The following is a 19,812-nucleotide window of genomic DNA, read 5'->3' as shown; positions in this document are numbered from 1 at the left end:
TTAAAACAAGTCTTGTCATATATTTTATTAATAACAATGGGAAAGAAATTGGTATATATGAATTATTTATTTCAATTAAAGGATTGTTTCCGCGAAACCATTTAGCTTTTCACTAGCCAAAACTATTCATGAAACATTAAATATTCGAAAGCAAATTAAAGAGCGTCATGAATTGCTTGTCCGAATTAAATAATTCAAAGGAAAAATTGAAATGAATTGAAAAACAAATGTAAAATGTGCATAAAATACTGATGGCATTTTAATAGTCGTCTAATTGCTTTCCTTTGATTTATAGTCTAAATATATACATTCACATATTCTTTTATTCCATAAAAATTCATTATTGAATTATTATCTAGGTTAAAAAGTTTTGTTTCTTTTTTAAGATCATGTTTGTATAATAATTGAACGTGCACACTTAGTCCATTTTGCAATTTATCAATCGATCCAGTATAACAACGATACCAACATCCCTCGCCCATTTTTTAAAGTTATCTTTTAGTATACGTTCTGTGGTTCAGCATAAGTATTCAAGAGATTTGTGTTTTTAGTTTTTTATGGTCTCTGTATTCGTTAAGATTTATTCAATGATTCGTAGATCTCATTTTGGTAGTTTTCGTCTTCCTTCTGTCATATGGAGAATCCTAAAATTTGTGACTGTATTTTCTTTATTTCTGGGGCCTTGTTTTAATTTATCTAAATGGAATACATTCAAATAGAACATACAAAATTCACACATAATACATCATGCCTTCATATTATATCTCTATTTATCGAAGAATCTGCTAACTAGCAGACTGCATGTGCAGATTGGGTCTTACAGGCGTCTTTGAAACCAAATTGTACAATATTTTGACTTCTAATGAATGAAATATATTTGAGGAGAAAATAGTTTATCCTATTAGTATGTGCCTGTCCCTAGTCCGTACAATTTTTTCAGTAGCTGTCGAGTGTATGTCATATCATAATGTTTTCTTTATTTATCATATTTGGATGTAATGTCGGAATTTTGAGATTTTTTTTAAGACTTGTTTAATGGATTCATTCACAATGTAGATTTAGACTCGGGTCGATGCAAAGCTTGGCATTTTGTTCAGATACATGTTAATGGTTAAAGATTTTAAATGTCGCTCTCTAAATTTCGTTTGATATTTTTTGTCATTGTCTTGCTGCCTCATCGAAAGTTGACGAATAACCCACATCTCCTCTTTTTTTTATTACGTGAAATCAACATAGCGAATATTTGCCGCAGTCATCTACATTTACCACACTCGTGTCGACTCATTTATGACCATTTTAAAAGAGGTATAAAACCAAACAAAGACAAAAAGCAACATTTAAACACTTCTCTGTTGACATGAATTAATAAAGTCGTTAATTAAAATATGGACCAGTCTTTCAATTTCAATTTCGGTTAATGTCATCAGTTTAAATAAAATGTCGTTTAAATTAATATGTTAAAATTGTGCAAACATTTAAAGTGGTTACCTTTACATGCGTGAGTTTGACAGCTATAAAACAGATTTCAATATTATTGACTTAGTCTAGAAATAAGTGAAATTGCTACATTATAATTGATTCAAATGTCTATTGTCTGTCTTAATTACTTGTATCAGAATTGCTTAATTGAAGAGGGTCTGGAAGAAAACCTCAATTATGTATTCTTTAATTTCTAAGCCAATTTTCTTTGTATTTTTTGTCCATTATTCCCAATTCGTTATATTTTAACAACCAAGATTCTCTTTTCTATCATTTATTTTTTTCTTAGTCGTTTTCGTTCCTTTGTTCTGTATTCATGTATTGCTGAACACAACTTAGATTTATTGGAGCCACCTGCGGTCTTCAGACATGTCGTGGGATAAACTCTAACTTAGAATTTTGCTTCTAAACAACCTGCATGGTGTCTTTTACAGAGAAAATACTTTCGCAAAACATTATTTCGTATGGCTGCTAGCTTGAGCCTGGTTATTTCGTATGGCTGCTAGCTTGAGCCTGGTTATTTCGTATTATTGTTTTGTAATAACTGTTGTTTCTCTATCATTTTTGTTTTGCTCCTTTGTTCTATTAGAAGGAGGTGTAGTATTTTGCTACATGTAATGATACAATTATCCACCACGGACTAAAAGAAAACGGTATGCCAGTGGCGGATCCAAGGGGGCGGGGGGGGGGTGTCCGGGGGTTGGAACCCCCCTTTTTTGGCCGATCAATGCATTTAAATGGGAGCATATAGTTGGAACCCCCCCCCCCTTTACTCTGTGTTGGGAACCCCCCTTTTTAAAATGGCTGGATCCGCCACTGTATGCAGAATTGTTGGTTATCGTCAAACCATTAGAAAAAGTAACAAATGCTCACCAGAGCTCAAAAACCTTGTCATGGAAAGGTGCAAGAACTTCCCCTCTTTCCGTAATCTAACCACGAGTCTCAATCGTGAACTAAATAATAAACTTTCAATTGATTAGTTTTTGAGGATGTAAATGATAGATGATAAACTATTATAGTCCGAGTTGTATTTTCCCCAAATTTTGGACTTACTAGATTTATACAATGTTTGCCATAATTTATTGTTGATGGATTGATAGGTGGTTGCTTTACTCCGCCTCGTCTATTGTTGATGATAGTATGCTAATCCCTAGATGTCTCTTTGTTATTTTCGTTGCTGGGTTAATTGCTGCCTATTTGACGTATATCTCTCATCTCTTCATTCACGTGATGAACGAGTTCTGATTTATGAACAATTTAAATATGAAGATGTGGTATGATAGCCAGTGAGATAACTCTCCACAAGAGACCAAATGACACAGAAGTTAAGATGATTAAAAAAAGTTTACAGAAGATGGAAGACCGAAGACAGGGAGACCGATGAGAAATGGACAATTAACAGACGTAAAGTGATGGCAAATGCTCACACATTTTTACACAATATAGTTATCAAGATAGACTTACTTTTAATGCATGAATAGTGAATGTATAATCTCAAATGTCCCTACCCTTGGTCTTTAGAAACCAGACATTGAACATTCTTGGTCTGTGTTTTGTGGTAATGAGTTTTGCGATTAAGTTTCATAACATGTAGTTTAGGCAAACTAAAGTTAGAGAACGGAAACCAATTTTGAGAGGTATGTATGGGCTGATGTTAGTACATACAGACGGACAAGGGTAAAACTTATTCCCCCCTCCCGGCTACAGGGTGGGTATAAAAATGATCAATTTTCCCTATTCATGCAATTTAAACTTTAAACCATCCTCACAAGCTCTCATCTTGAAACTGTGTCCATTCGTCCTTCAATCCTAGCCAAAAAACACATGTTAACACAACTTACGAATTAGATCTAGAAGAGTGAAGAAACTCAGTTGATATTAAGACTTCATATAAATGTGATGTATGTGGTATTGGTTCAAATATAACAATATCCCTCCACAATCATCACATTCACATTCAGTCTCTTGTTCTATCTGGTCCATTTACAACTGGCCCAATACATCTGTCATAAATATATCCATCCAAAAACATTCCATTCGGTCCATTGTTCTATCTGGTAATTTTACAATCAATTAGCCCATTACATCTGTATGACTCATTGGGGGGGGGGGGGGGGGGGGGGGTTTCGATCCCGGATTCTGCTTACTGTTTTGTCAGATTCCCGTATCTCGCTTACACTATGTACGTAAGCAATTCTCATTTTTTGTCATTTCCCGGGTCCCGCAAGACCTCATTTCCCGTTTTCACGATAAAATAATTTGACTTTTACATGTTATGCTTACAAAAAATCGACAATCCCGCGTCAGGCTTAGACCCCAATGAGACCCACCTCATTTATAACAATATTCTAATAATAAGATGTGGTATGATTGCCAATTAGATAACATTCTACAAGAGACCAAATGAAGTAGAAGTTAGCAACTATAGGCTATCATTCAGCCTTCAACAATGATCAAAACCAATACTGCATAGCAAGCAATGAAATGCCCTAAAATGACAACTGCAAAATCAGAACACTATAAAAGGTATGATTTATGTAAAAAAACAATAAACTAAAAACAAATAAACCCAATCTTTTAAACTTGCTTAATTAAAACTGTTGAATCATACTAGCTAGCTATCCTAGGCCTGTTCACCTCAAGTCTATTTCCTAATCTATCTACAACTGGTGAAATTTCTAGTCATACTTCAAGAAATAAAATACAAAAGCGACAACTATTTCAATCAAATTGAACTTCACATCCTGTCCCAAATCTGTTGTTAAAATTTTCAATATTTTTTTAATATAAAAAAGAAGATGTGGTATGATTGCCAATGAGACAACTACCACAAAAGACCAAAATGACACAGACATTAACAACTATAGGTCACCATACAGCCTTCAACAATGAGCAAAGCCCATACCGCAAAGTCAGCTATAAAAGGCTCCGATAAGACAATGTAAAACAATTCAAACGAGAAAACTAACGGCCTTATTTATGTAAAAAAATGAAAGAAGAACAAATATGTAACACATAAACAAACGACAACTACTGAATTACAGACTCCTGAGTCAGATATATTTGTTCATATACTAATCAGATTATGAATTTTATTAATTGCTATAATAAATATACAATAGTATGTATAACTATATCTCATCAGGTTTGTATAGACACTAAAAACAAAAATGAATTTTTAAAACAAAACGGTAAAGAAAACAAATATATATTTCAAATTCATTGAAACATTAGAACGTAATGGTACATTTGTATACCATTTCTTAAACAATATTGTTCTAAATATAGCACACACATAAAGTAAATTGCACATCCATGTCTAAATGCAGGTCTAAACACCATTTTACAATTTCTACACTTTAAAAGTAAACAAAAATATGAATTTATAAATTAAAAACAGTAATGAATTTCATTGATGTACAAAATGTACATGCTCAATTTTGATTTTTTTTAAAAAGGTTACTTTCGTTCAAAATTTGTGTTCCTTGTGTTTGAGAGGCTGATATTTCAGCAATAATAACCAGAAATAATATCAAAATGTGCCAAATATTTGAGAATAATTTTCAAACATAAAAAGATAACAAAAAAAATACAATATTTCCCAGTCACTATCTTTTTCATGTTATTCATCAAGACAAAATTAAATGAAAACTTCAACATTGTTACAAATTGCCCTTATCATCAAGAAATATCCTGAATATAGACATTTTGAAGACAGCTCTATAAACGCTGGTACTAACATTAAAGTCATTTACAGGTAAGTATTAAAACCTTTATATAAATATTCATTTAAGAAGTCATTCTAGGAACAAATATGCAAGTAGAGAAATGCACCTCAAAATATAGTAAGAACTATTCCAGAAATAATTGAAAGAGGATAGAAGGTAAACAGGAAGCAGTCAAGATTAATTATAGTGTGGTAGTGGGTTTTGAAACAATTTTGACAAGCTAAGGCATACATATTTTTCATTTGATTTTTTGGCCAAGGCAGTAGTCTCTCCAGTTCATTAAAGCACAATGGATCCCATAATCTTATCAATCAAAGCACAATAAATGACTGTCCTATTGTGATATCTTAATAATCAAAACATTGTAAAATAGTTTTTTTTTCCAAGTGGTATTAAATTGAAGATGAAATGTTATCTGCATACTGATTGATTACAGAATGTGACTGATTTACATGGTGAAACTTAGCTGTTGATTTGAATAAATTGTGTGTAAGGATTAAAAAGTCTTTACCACCCCATCCTCCCCCATTAGGCCAAAAAAAAATATATGTCTGTTTCCTGTTTCCCGACCGACCCTGACTCAAAGCCCCCGACCCTAGATCTTTTTATTCAATTCCGGAAAAAAAAATTGTTTCCAGTCCAGAAAAATTTGTTTCCGGTCCGATCCAGATCCGTATTTTACCAGAGCTCCAGATAAGAATTCACAAATTGGGTTTTTTACCCACCATTTTCTTATATAATTGGGTGATAAAGTTTTTTGATTGCATTATCAATTCCAATTCACCCCTCATGTTAATATCAAATTGGGTTTTTCACCACCAAGCTCCTTAATGTATTGGGTTTTTTCATCAACACAATATTGAATATTTAGGCAATATCAACCCCAGATTTTTTTTCCATCTTAAATATGTTTCTTTCTTTGTTTAGCTGTTTTATTTGGTTTAGGGTTAGGGTTAGGGTTATTTGCTAGCTGTTTTATTTGGTTTATTGACTGAGAAGCAATTGTAGGTTTAATTTGTGTTCCGTTTCAAACCTTCTGCCAGTTTTGTATTTTCTCATATAAACTGTAAAAAAACGGATATGTGTATTCACAGGCACTCGTCTTTATATAATAAATTCTGAGACCAGTGCCTGTGTGTGTATTCTTCAATTAACCGTAAATGAAAAAAAATAGTATATAAACTCTAATTATACTTGAATGTTTTTGTTTTATTCCAATTTTCATAAATCTGGGTTTAGTTGTCTTTTATTAGAACTTTTGGTTTCTGATGCTTTATCATGTCAAAATTAATTTGGCCTTTCACTTTTTCCAACTGATTTCGTTTTTGAGGAAACCCTGCTTTTATTAGCAATGTTCTCGTTAAGGTACGTACACACGCCCGTGTGTTCGATGGACGCTTCCTAAAAACACTGGCTGAGTCTTGTTATCATCATAACTTTCCCTAAGCTTTTCAAAAGAAGCAGAAAACATGCTTCTATTCAATATTTTTACCGGACATTCACTTTTGTTTTAATTCAATGTATGTAATGATAAATCCCAAGCAATGCGAAAAAAAATATGACTTCATGACACACGCTAATTGGATAAACGCCGAGAAGATCGAAATGTTTTCAAAAACACGTGTACCTATTGAGCAACGGAAAACTCTAACAGGGACCCATTTCAGCTACTTGATGCAGGGATCTATTTTTAGAACGAAAGGAAATTTCCAATTATAAATATTATAAAAATAGTTTACGCGACCACTGTAAACAGATAAGGGTTAATAACGCAAATGGTAGCCAATAAAAGGGTTGAGAACTCATGGTTTTGGAATATAATTGGGTTTTCCTTTGAATTAATTGGGTTATTGAACCCTGCAATGGGCAATTGCATTGGGTTTTTTATTATTTGTATTGCGTGATCACGCAAATACGCAGCTTATCTGGAGCTCTGTTTTACTATACCCAAACAATCATAATGGCTGCTCCCAGCACAAATGTGCTACAATTAAGGTGTAAAAAATGTTGGCACTGAGGATTATTCAATTAAAGCTTCTTTAAAGAGATTAAATGATTTTAGGGTACAGGACCCTAACCAAACATGACATTTAACCATCTGCAAATCTGACAGGGAGTGCTAAAATAATAATAAAAAAAAAAAAAAAAAAAAAATCCTGACCTACCGACCCTGATTTTTGGCAGCAGGAAACAGACATATATTTTTTTTTGGACTTACAATTATTCAAAAATTTATAATATTTTATTTATATCTTTCTTGTGTTTTCCATAGATGCTAGCATACCAGTAGTAAAAAAAAATGAATACTCAATTCATGTACACTGCTGGAATGATTAAACAGTTGTCATACTTATTCAAAAGTATAGTTTTTTTTCTGGACACAAAAAAAATGAAAAGCTGTTAACATATATTCTCTAATTCTAAAAAAAATAATATATACTTTTATATGAAACTTAGTACAAAGAATATTTTGGACCAATCATTTACAGGCTTTTCACAACTATGAATTTAAAGGTTCACATTTTACGACTGAGGTATTAAATTCTACATTAACCCTTGAACTAACTACATGATTTTCTGCTAATGCCGATTCGTCAATGATTTCTTCAGGTTCTACCTTAACAATTGAAGGATCAAAATTAATATATTTATTATCACCCAATCTAGATTTTAGTTCATTAAACCCTATTGGCTCAGTTTTAATATCAGTATCTGTAAAATTGTCTGCATAATCCTGACTAGCATTTACAAACTCCAGCATGTCAGTTGAATTGTCTGTTTCCTCAGTACCGAACTGTCGACTTTCCGGGGACCCATCTATATCAGTCGCAATGTGCATGATCATGTCAGAATATGCATCAACTTTGTCCATTTCTTCATCACTGTTATCTTTACTTTCTTCTTCTGATGTTATTTCTTCTTCATCATCATCATCCATTATATCCTTGTATGTCCCTAAAATGGAAAGCATTGTCTATTATATCATTGTGTGTGCCTAAAAGTAGCTCTCAAATTATCCTTAGAGGTAAGTCTGTTAAAATTCAAAAATGGCATGGTTTTACATGTTTTACATTTGTCATTCAAGCCTTTTACAGCTCACTGTAAGGTATGGTTTTGCTCATTATTGAAGGCCATATGATGACCTTTAGTTCTAAACTTCTATGTCATTTGGTTTCTTATGAAGAGTTGTCTCATTGGCAATCATACCTATATCTCCAAAGACTTCTTATTTTCAAATGGTGTGTTCATTTTACTATTGATCAGGACTGTAAATATCATAAAGTCAATGCAAGGTCCTCATATTTTTAATTTCCAAACTACACAAATTGATTGGTGATAAGAGAATTGACTTAGAGACAAAAGGTTGAAAACATGAACTAAGACATGTTACTAAAGTATTTTTTTCTCAAACCATGTCCAAAGGGAGATAAACCTTATGATTTTACAACCTCAATATTGTAAATTCAGAAATTATTGTGAAGTTTTTCTTTATGCAAATAATGCATCAGGGGAGTCTTGAAATACTGAGAAATCACATTCTGATATCCAATATGTATTTCTGTATGTAGCTTTTCCTAAAATAGCAATAATTTATCTTGCATTTATATTCATTCTATAAATATAAAGTAATAAATGTACACAATCATTTCTGATTTACATTTATATTCTCAAAGAGTGAGTGGTATAACATATGTAATGAGAATGATAATATCTTTTAAGGATGTACTTACTACTTAGGTGATGTTTTGGAATTTGTGTCAAATGTTTGGACTCCTTGGTATTTTACCATACAATACAATGTAAAATATTTTGCCTCATAACACCCATTTATTTTTTCATACAAGACTTAATAGCTCATGATAGGTCATTTATCAAAATTTTAGAAGATTCTTAATTTTCTTTCTTTTGTTTTGAAACCTAATAACACCAATGCAAATATCAGGTAAAAGTCCGAATCAGCCTTTACCCACCATATTTTAAATCTCAAATATCTGGAAAAGGAGGTCCATGACCTACATGTATCAAAATATTTAGCTTATTTTTTATCCTTAATTGATGCTCTACTAGCTTATACATGTAGTATCAATTTTAACTTCTTAATTTATTTATTTTCACCTAACCTCACCTAAGTACATCATTAAGAACATGTGTTGTTATTAAATGAACTGTTAGAGTTAAACATATGGTATTTTATCTTAAAGTGCATATTTCAATCATGAATTAGTACGAACATGAACATAAATGTATTGCTAAATTTTCATCTGATCCTATTTTTTTTAATTTCCAATCTTATCAAAATACAGTTCCTGTGACCAAGCTCTGCTTACAACGATCTGATTTAAGGATCCTCTGATTGTATCTGATCAATACACATCTTCAAAATTTGAAGGCTGACATTTCATTTGCTTATGCTATATTCCAGAAAAGTAAGTAAAACGGAGTGATGTGAGATCTTGTATGCAAATCTTGGACACCTCACCTGTATTTTAATTTAATTGTTTCATTTCAAACATTTATTCCTTTTTAAACCCAAAATTGTAAAAAAGTATTTCATTAAAACAAATGTTGGATAGAGGAGGAGAAGTCCTAATTTTGGAAGTGTACTGTGCATGCTGTGTGTCATTAATCATATTTAATGCTGAAAAAATGATTGACAAAATAACAAATTGCAATTTGACATAATTTGCCATAACCTGTCGGTTTTACAACCAAAAATTTCAACAGGTCCGCTTTATAAATTTGAGCCTGTATAGTTTCAATGACCTCAAAGATGTTTGCTATTTACTTATATTTGTTGATGCAACATTGGGAAGTTAAATTATGAATAACTGGTTTATTGTTTTTTCTGCCTTTAAAATTGATAAATTTTGCAGTAAAGCTTTTCATTCTATACAAAGGTCTATTCTCCTATATATATATCAGTAATAATAATTATTTGGTAAACACCTAATTTTAACAGTTTGAAGAAAATTTGAAGAACAACAAGGACTGTGTCAAAGTACGGTGCAATATTATTTTCTAGGCATACAAATTTTAAAATCAAACCGTTAAATGATTTGGCTGAGTTTCTCCTGCCTCTACTTGTATCCTCTTTGTCCTTGTGTACTGTTGCTATATGGTCTTTTAAATCCTTTCTTAACTCAAACCTCTCAGGACAGTGTGAACAATCAAAACCCTTCTCACCTGTGTGGAACTTCTTGTGATTCTGAGAAACAAATATTCATAATTAATTTTAAAGTTTCAAAAAATCAATGACATCATGTTAATTGTTTTTTGTTTTTTTTTACTTTATACTATAAATTTTGAAGGCAAAAAGTCCATATAAAATACAAATACATCTAGAATGTAAAACCAACTTCATATGCAGTATGATGCCAGTATCTATATGTAAATAAACATCCAATTTATTTGAACTTTTGTGGATAGTTGTCTCATTGGCAATCATACCACATCTCCTTATTGTAATATTATTGTTTGCATATTTTGCTAACTAAGTGTGCATGATGCAGAATGAGTTCTTGTGTTTGCAGTGTATGCCATTGTATTTCACAGTTAGAAATGCATTTAGTTGTTTTCTCTGTGAGAGAGTTGTTATATTTTTTTTTTTTTGTCTTTGCTTATACTCAGCTATAGGTTAGTTGTATCGTTGGCAATCATACCCAATCTTCTTATCTTTTTACATTTTTTATGTTTTAACTTTGGTTAAAAAGATATCTTACCCTAAGATAAGCAACTTGAACAAAACTTTTCCCACATTCATCACACTGATGTGGTTTAGACTTAAGGTGAGTTCTGGTATGCATCCGTAGATTGAACTTGTCCGTAAATCCTTTTCCACACTCCTCACACTTAAACGGTCTTTCTCCGCGCTCCTTCCTCATGTGTTTCTCATAGTGAGCCTTACGGGAGAATCCTGACCCACATATCTCACATTTGTATGGTTTGTCGTCAGTATGAACATTCAGGTGGAGGCTAAGTCCATTACTTTGGCGGAAAGTTTTACCACATATACTACAGGTGTACGGTTTTTCACCCGAGTGGATTCGCATGTGGATTGAAAGTTGTGACTTTCTGGTGAATCCAGTTTGACAAACGTCACACTGATACAATTTTTCACCTAAATGCATCCGTTTGTGAATCAACAAGTTTTCTTCACTAGTGAATTCTCCCTGGCATGTTTCACACACTAGTTGTTTTGTCGGTACGGGACACGATCCTCTTTTCTGATGTGTTCTCATATGAATATCAAGGTATCGTTTAGCGGTGCAGAGCTTACCACAAATATCACATTTGAATTCACTGGTCCCACTTTCCATTACATGAGTCCGCATGTGAACACTCAGTGTGCCATGATGTTGGAATCGTTTACCACATATCTTACAGGAGAAGATTAAAAATTTACCATCTTTATCTTGCATGTGTTTTATATTTGTGATTATTGGCGACACTGGAACTGGTTGAGATTTGATAGAACTGGTTTCTACTGGTTTTGTTTCCTCTGCATCATTTTCTGATGGAATAATTATATATTCTATAGGTGGTTCTTGAACAGGTGTTTCTGGTTTTGTCCGATTTACATTTGATTTATTTGTTAAGCCTATTAAATTTGAAACTAGCTTTTTCACTTCTTCTGGTGGGACAGTTGGAGCAGAGTTATTTGTAGAGCTCAGAAGCTCCTTTTCTATTTCAAGTTTTTGGACAGTAGGCTTTGAATTAGTTGGAATTTGTTCATGAAAAGTCACTGTATTACTGTGATCCGATTCACTAGCAGAAGACATGGTAGATGAAGCTAACAACTTTGCAATATCTTGTGAACTTTTCTGAATGTTTTGACATACATTTATTAAGTTGATATCATCTTCCACATTCAGACCCTTTGCAATGTCCTTGATTCCACATCCATTTACTTTATCTGCAAGGGACTGTAATAAACAACTAGCTAAAGATGAAACTTGGTTCTCTTCACCTGGTACTGGTTTTTCTGTACAACAAGATGTTGGGGCAGGAACAATTGGCACAGGATTAGTGGAAGAATCTTTTATACTGTCAATTATAGCCTTCTTTACAAAAGAGTTTAATGTTGCATTGACATCTTTAGAGAATTCAGCGATGACTTTCTGTGTAATAACTTCTGTCCATCTATTTATAAAATCAGTTTGTAGTCCAGCAGGTACACCATTATTCTGTGGACTACAATTCACAATGGAAGACTCTGTTGGTACTATTTTGCCAGGATGGGGGTCGGGCAATAAAGTTTTGTCAATTATTGGATTTATCTTTGTTAAATTGGCTTCCGTAAACTTGGTCAGAGATTCATTAATTGTGCTTAAATTTTGTCTGTCATTAGAGTTTTTCTTTAAAGGAATATCTGGTCCCATTTTCAATAAAACAGGAAGTTTCCTTTTGGTTGTAGATTCTGGTGTAGAGTTTGACCTATTTCTATGACCTTGAATAGAATGTACTGAATTAACCTGGTTTGAGTTAGCTGTAGGGGTTGAGAAAACACTGTCAATGGTTGAATCAGTTCTTGAAGGGGTCTTTAACATTGAAGACAGCAGGGGACTTTTTCCACTGTATGGAGAAGCCAGCATTTTTTGTAAAGTAGAACTGCTCCCTGATTTTGCGGACGATGGTGCTGTAATGTGTGTTATATGAACATCATTTTCAATTTTATCTGTAACTACCAAAGTCTGAGGTATAGGAGGAACTGTGCCGTTTAGTAAACCATATAAAGTAGGTTGAGACCTTTTACGATTTGTTTCACTTTTTTCATCTGTTACCATGGTTACATTTGATCCATTGTGTTGAGGGCTAGCATTGAGAATTTTTAATAATGAACTCGACATTCTCGTCTTCTTTCTGCTGCTGATACTTTTGTCATTGTCCTCTGAATTACTTCCCTTGTTTTTATTATCTGGTTCAGATTTAATATGTTCGGCTATAAAGAGAACATTGTCACCATTGTCATCTATGATCGAACTCCTTTCAGAAATGGTATTTTGCTCTATCTGATAAAAATCTGGAGCTCTCCTGTCATGAAGTTCTGTTCCTAAATGAATGACTGCAATAACAAAAGAATAAGGTTAATCTAACAATAACAGTGAAATTCAACTGAGAGATAAATATATCCACTACATCTGGTTATTTTCACACCTGGTTTTGATGTCTGCTGTGCATGAGTGCGGGGCCAGGACACTAGTAAATTCTTTATCTGTGCTTTGTTGCCTTACACAATATATTTGAATGAACAGTGAAATGTTTGTGTAGCTAAATTTTGTGGTAAAATGCATATGTCTACTTGTACATGTTGTACATTGTTGTACAAAAAATAAATATATTTTATCAGTGATTAAGCTTCAAGTACTTATAAATTATATTTGAAAGATTTCAATTTTCATTTTTTAAAGAATAATTTGAATTATCTCCCTTTAATATTCTTGAAACATTTTTTTTTACACCTTAGTTTCAAAATTTTAGAACATGTTAGTAAGGTTAAAGAGTTAAAACATGCTGATACTTTTGTTTTCCTGTTTTTAATGAGAGTTCAACTTTTTATCTTAAGGTGGTACCTAACACTACAGGGAGATAACTCTGTAAAATCAGCAGAATGTTTTAATGAAGTTGTGTTGTTAGGGAATATTAAGCTTCAATGATCAAAATAAGTGTTTGTCAAACTGCTATATAACCAGTGTAATTTTTCTGATTAAACGGTTGGTTAAATTTTTTGTGAAATTTTTATATTTTTGTCAAAGGGTCAAAGTAAATATTTTGTCAAGATTTTAAGAAAATTAAACGAGCCAAATTAATTTTAGTTAAGGTGTTGGGTACTACCTTAAGAACGAAACAAAGAAATCTACTGCAAAACTATGCTAAATAACCTTGGTAACCATGGTAACATTGCATCTATAGCCTTTAAACATGTAATAATTCAATTCTTAAATATAGGGCTTGAAAATAAAACTACTTTAAATACAAAACTCTAATCAAATCAACTTGTGTGTGTAATGGACATAAATTAGGTCATTAGTTTTCTCATTTGAATAATTTTACATTGTCATTTCCGGGCCTTTTATACATGTAGCTGACTATGCAGCATAGGCTTTGCTTTTCTAATTGTTGAAGGCAGTTACGGTGACCTACAATTGTTATTTTCTGTGTTATTTTGGTCTCTTGTGGAGAGTTGTCTCATTGGCAATCATACCTTCTTTTTTCATACAGTTCAAAATGTTCACCTTCATAGGTTTCATCCATAGGCTCTTCTTTGACCTGAATGATATAATCCATTATTCTTTCTTCATTCTTTCTATCTGTAAAAACATCATGTAAATATATTATCAGGGGTGCTACAAAGGATTTTGGTACATCATGATTATTGCTATATATATACATGTATACGTTAAAAATAAATCAACTTATACATTGTACATGTATATTTATGAAATAAATTGAATTTGTAATATAATTTGTATTTGTGTTGGGGTTGTACATGTTCATGATGTTTCAAAGACATAATTTGCTTAAACACATGTTAAAAAGTGCTGAAGGAAAAAATGATTGATTAAAAAATGTATGAAGATTTGCAGTTTGATGTACATGTATGTACAAAAAATGTATCATACCAACTAAACCTTTTTTTAGTAAATTTCTGGATTTGCCACTGTTGCTCAAGACTGACGGTTGACAAGTGCCTGATCAATTCATTGGGTTATACCACAACTGTGTACATGTACATGTCCCAAAAAGTAGGAAATCCTAAAATCAAATCTTATAACAATATTATGCTATTTCGCCTAAATTTCTATATTCATGATATTAGGGCCAAACTTTTTTTCCCTCGACTCACTTTGACTTGAGATTTCTAAAATCTGTAAAATTTGATATGTCTCATTAGGAATGCCTAATCCTGTATCTAGCTTATTGATTTTTCAGAATACATAACATCTTTTAACAGAAGAGATCGTCAATTTCCCACGCTTTAATGACGTCGTTTACCAGATAGAAGGCCCTTCTATCCCTGTTTTATAAAAAGTTTCTAGCGCTTTTATACCCATTCTGTAGGGTCCTGTATGAACTGTGACGCCCTTATATGACACGGAAACCAGGCGTAAAAGTCATACTTTATCCTGGCGGCATTGAAGTTTTTACAAAATGCATGTCCAGGTGTCAACCAGCGAAAAACCAGGCATAAACCAAGCGTAACTGAGGCGTAAACCAGTTGTAAAATTAGGCGTTATATTTAAATGAGTACGCCTGGTTCACAAAAAAATAAGCGTAATATGCAAATGAGTATGCCTGGTCAATAAACATGATAAATAAACCAGGCGTAATATCCTTACATAATACTACACTTATTTTAGTTCAGTATATTAACCTAGCTGTGTACTTGATACAAACTTCTGTACTGTTGCTTTTATTTCTTATTGTTTGACAAAAAACTTGAAACATTAACCATTGAAGAAGCTAATATAGAAATAAATACATTTTAGGCAGACACTGGCTCAAATAAGAATTATGGGTATTTCTATTTAGGCCATACCAACAGTTTTACGCCCGTAAAAAAATGTATGCCTTGCTTATTTCAATTTAAGCCCATAAGAAAACTACCGCCTTGCTTATTTCAATTTACGCTAGGTTTACTGCTTTTTTCTACGCCTGTAAGGACTACAAATTTACGTTTCCTGCTCCCTTACGCCTGGATCTAGACATGTAACTACCACTTACGCCTGGTTTACGCCTGATTTCTAGGCGTAATACGCCTTATAATTTTGTACGGGGTAGTATAGAAATAATTTATGTTACATAAGTATGTAATCATGATTGCCATACAACTGAGGGAATGTGATCACATCTTATTAGACTTTAATCTCCCAAATATTTTGTGCAGTATAAAATAAAACTTTTTCAATTGTTTGCTCAACATGTGTTTGAAATGACGGTTTTTTGTTACATGGTGACTGAAGTCACATGACAGATTTGTCTAAAAATTGTATCCCGAAACTGGCCTAGCCTGTATCATACCTATTGTTGTGATTATTACACTCAGAAGTTATAATTTCTTGAGTGCTGTCTGATTTTGTTTCCTGTTTTCATGGTTAAAATTCATGCAAAATACTTCACCTTTCAAATGTCACACTTGCAATTCATATTGGGAAACAACTGTATATATATGTATTTAGTTTGAATAAATCCTATATATCAACATGATCAAACTCGGGTCTCACTAATTAGCGACAAGAAGCGACAAGAAGAATAATGTTAGCGACAAGAAGCGATAAGAAGCTATTGAGCGACAAGAAAACTTTTTTTTTTATTAAATATAAAAAAATATGCATTTAGTCTTTTTTAATATACGGGCAATGAATTGATAATTTTTATTATTATATTGATAAATGAAGAAATTAAACATTTGTGAGGAAGGGATCGTGTAGTTTTTAATATTATATGAATGGATGAAGAAATTAAACATTTGTAAGAGTAAAGGAAATGCACACGCTATAAAATGAAAATAAAAACAAAGATTTTTCACCTTTCCTTTGAAGGATTTATTGAAACAAAAACATGAAATGTTATTTCCTTTCAAACTGTACAATTCATTTTTCCTGATAGGACCAACGTTAGCTGTGGCTTCACCATAAGGTAATACACAATGTAGAACATCAAATGAGATTAACGAGGCGCGCGTCCTTTGTTTTATTGCTACAATAACATCCAATTAACACCTTCAACTTTGTACACGCGTCAGACTATACAATTACACGCGCCAGAATATACAATTATTGTAAATACTTATAGTGAACACCTATTGAAAACTCAAGATTGTCATTGATTTCCTTAAATCTTCAATCAATATGCATAAACATGATAAATATCGATAAATGAGGCAATACACTATATAAAATGATGAAATAGATCACATTTTAATTATGTTTTCCTCTTGTTTGATTTCACTTCTTTTGTATTTCACCATTTGTGCAAATTGTGCATGTACATTTATTATATATTGTACAAAGATAGTTTACAACAAATTATAAGATAAATATATTATTGTTCTTAAACACAAGTAAAAGTTATATCATAATATGACAGGGTAAACGTAATACATGTACTTGCTGTTATACATAATAAAATATCATGTAAATAAACATGATAAATGTAGCAACTGAATTAGATCTATGTTTCATTTTATTTTCTATCAATATTAACTTTCTTGTCATTAAAATTGTTTTCTTTTGCATATTCTTTTAATATTTATTTGGAATAAGTAATTTTGATAAAAAAAATATGTTTTCTTGTCGCTTCTTGCCGCTAATATTATTCTTTTTGTCGCTTCTTGACGCTTCTTGTCGCTAAAATTGTTCTTGTCGCTAATTAGTGAGACCGTCAAACTCAGCTGTATTTCATACACCTTATCGCTATTTGTCCCCCATTGCTGGATGTCACACAGGGTCCCATAAAATTTTGACATCATAAAACAAAATATCTGACGCCACAATGGAAAAGTGATTGTTGTTGAGGTTAAAAGTTCAAGCCGGGAATAGGGATATGGTTAGTCAAAATAATTATGACCTCTGAGTATATATTATCTAATTATAAGGCCTAACCAGGTTCAGCAAACCTACAGTTGGCCCTAAATTAGGTCACCTAATACAATACACCTTATCCTAGTAGTCCAAATAATTATGACGTCTGGCAAGGCTATTTCATTTTTTCTAGGATGAAGGCTGGCATTGCCAGAGTCATAATTATTTGGACTACATGTAGGATAAGGTGTATTGTATTAGATGACCTAATTTAGGGGCAACTGTAGGTTTGCTGAATCTGGTTAGGCCTTAGATAATATATACTCATTATTATTAAGTACAAGCCTCTGATAAAGCAGAAATTTGTGTCAAAAATAAACAAGTCTTTACAGGCCATGTTGAAGGCCACATCATAAATTTGTTTCTGGATAGTTGGTGACCGATTATTATTACTTATCAATTTTATAGAAAACAATTATCACGACTTCATCAGTAGCCAACTAGAAAGGTTTTAACTTTTAGTTTAAAGTGAAAAAGTTTGAAATGAAGGAAATGATAAGAGAATGACAAAGTCTATGTCGGCTTTGTTTATTACAGCAAATGGAATACAGGTCAAACTCAGGTCAAGGCCAGATCCATCAAGAACTAATTGGGTCTTGATTAGGCGCTTATAAAGTATTAAAATATGCATCATTCCAAATAAATCTACTTTGATGATACTTTCTACAATATTTTGTGTGTGCATCCTTACCTGTGTACGTGAAATTCTCGCTTCACGCCCTTTCTGGATGCTACAACCTACAAAAATCAACAAAATGGCAGGTGCGACCTATTTACCGACTGACAGGAGAGTTTTCGGTTATGTCCCTTAGTACCTGATTTTGCTTAGGGGCTCTGATTGGGTTAATTTCTCCTCTGATACTGAAAAAAAAAGAAAATTTGTAAATATTTTCTGGGACTATTATGCTATACTAACGTTATATTTTTAGTATAATATTCTCAGATATTTTCTAATAAATGAATGAACATAAAATAAATAATTACATATATTTGAAAACTATACATACTGTACATATTAAAAAAAAAATCCTTAAAACATTTTTTCTAAATAAAAACTTGTGTTCTTTTGGACAACATTTGTTTTCCTATTCTTGGGGACTTAAAATTTCGGATACATGGGAGGGAGGCTGGTCATTTAGAAATAAAAAAAAACATATAGAATTTCTCCCCCCCCCCCCATAATATTTCACTATTTTTATTTGATCCAGCCTTAAAAACATTTAAACAAATGGTATCCCCCCTCTAGTAAAACATGTCAAAATTTTAACATGCAAAACACTTATGGTATTTCACAGAAATATTGAAAACATGAAATATACACAGTACATGCAGTAGATTGAGTCCCAAAAATATATTTGAGGGAAAATTGCCATAAAATACGACTCTTCCATTAAGATTAGTAGGTAGAGGCTGAGCAAGCTATACTCCATGTTTTTGGAAGCTTTTTCTAACTTTGTTTTCTTATTTCCTATATTGGGCTATAAAAGAAAACTTATTTTTAGGTATTTCTGCAAAAAAAAACCAACAGTAAAATGTAAATGACTTTGAAACATTGACAACACATCATGTAGATGAACAACATTTTATAACTAGTTGTCCAGCATACAAAAATGATAGGGAGATATTTTTCAAGGAAATAAACTGTATTTGTCCTAATTTTATACATATTTCAAATGAGGCAAAATCTGTTTGGTTATTTACTAATGAAAATGTGTCTGTACTTAAATATTTAGGGAGCTATGTTATTACATGTCTAGATGTTAGACGAAATGTTAATTAATGTATGTAATAACAATGATAATTGTAATGATTTTATGGTTCTGATCCTGCCTGGAATTACTTTTTTAATGTTTTATTTTAGTTTATAAAAAAAAAATAATGTTTTTTTCTGTTACAAATCATGATGTATTGTTTTATGTATACATGTTATGCTGCCCATCAAGGGCCCTTATTGGAATAATAAATATTCTTATTATCTTATTCTTATTCTTATTCTGTACTTATGATAAGGAATTCCGATGATA

The 19,812-nt window shown here is 32.2% G+C and overlaps 1 protein-coding gene across 1 annotated transcript; it reads right to left on the bottom strand.

Annotated features, from left to right (window-relative positions):
* Positions 1 to 7,630: 7,630 nt before the first annotated feature.
* Positions 7,631 to 18,582, bottom strand: LOC143052413 (uncharacterized). The gene is made up of 5 exons (XM_076225443.1): positions 18,480 to 18,582; positions 14,441 to 14,515; positions 10,928 to 13,269; positions 10,254 to 10,413; positions 7,631 to 8,162 (listed from the first exon to the last, which is right to left on the bottom strand). Exons 2-5 carry the CDS (start codon positions 14,490 to 14,492, stop codon positions 7,708 to 7,710), a joined length of 3,009 nt encoding a protein of 1,002 aa, XP_076081558.1. The 5' UTR covers positions 14,493 to 14,515; positions 18,480 to 18,582; the 3' UTR covers positions 7,631 to 7,707.
* Positions 18,583 to 19,812: the final 1,230 nt, after the last annotated feature.

Source organism: Mytilus galloprovincialis, chromosome 11 (assembly GCF_965363235.1).
Source record: "Mytilus galloprovincialis chromosome 11, xbMytGall1.hap1.1, whole genome shotgun sequence".
In the NCBI taxonomy this organism is placed as follows: domain Eukaryota; kingdom Metazoa; phylum Mollusca; class Bivalvia; order Mytilida; family Mytilidae; genus Mytilus; species Mytilus galloprovincialis.
Note: the sequence above shows the minus strand (reverse complement) of the source record. Positions and strands in the feature narration are given on the sequence as shown.

Excerpts from the sequence above, each read along its gene's own strand:
- LOC143052413 (XM_076225443.1), bottom strand. The coding sequence starts at position 14,492 with ATGGATTATATCATTCAGGTCAAAGAAGAGCCTATGGATGAAACCTAT. Across the intron at positions 13,270-14,440 it reads TATGGATGAAACCTATGAAG|TCATTCATTTAGGAACAGAA; the intron begins GTGAACATTTTG and ends TTGTTATTGCAG. Across the intron at positions 10,414-10,927 it reads TTCAAGTTGCTTATCTTAGG|AATCACAAGAAGTTCCACAC; the intron begins GTAAGATATCTT and ends TTTGTTTCTCAG.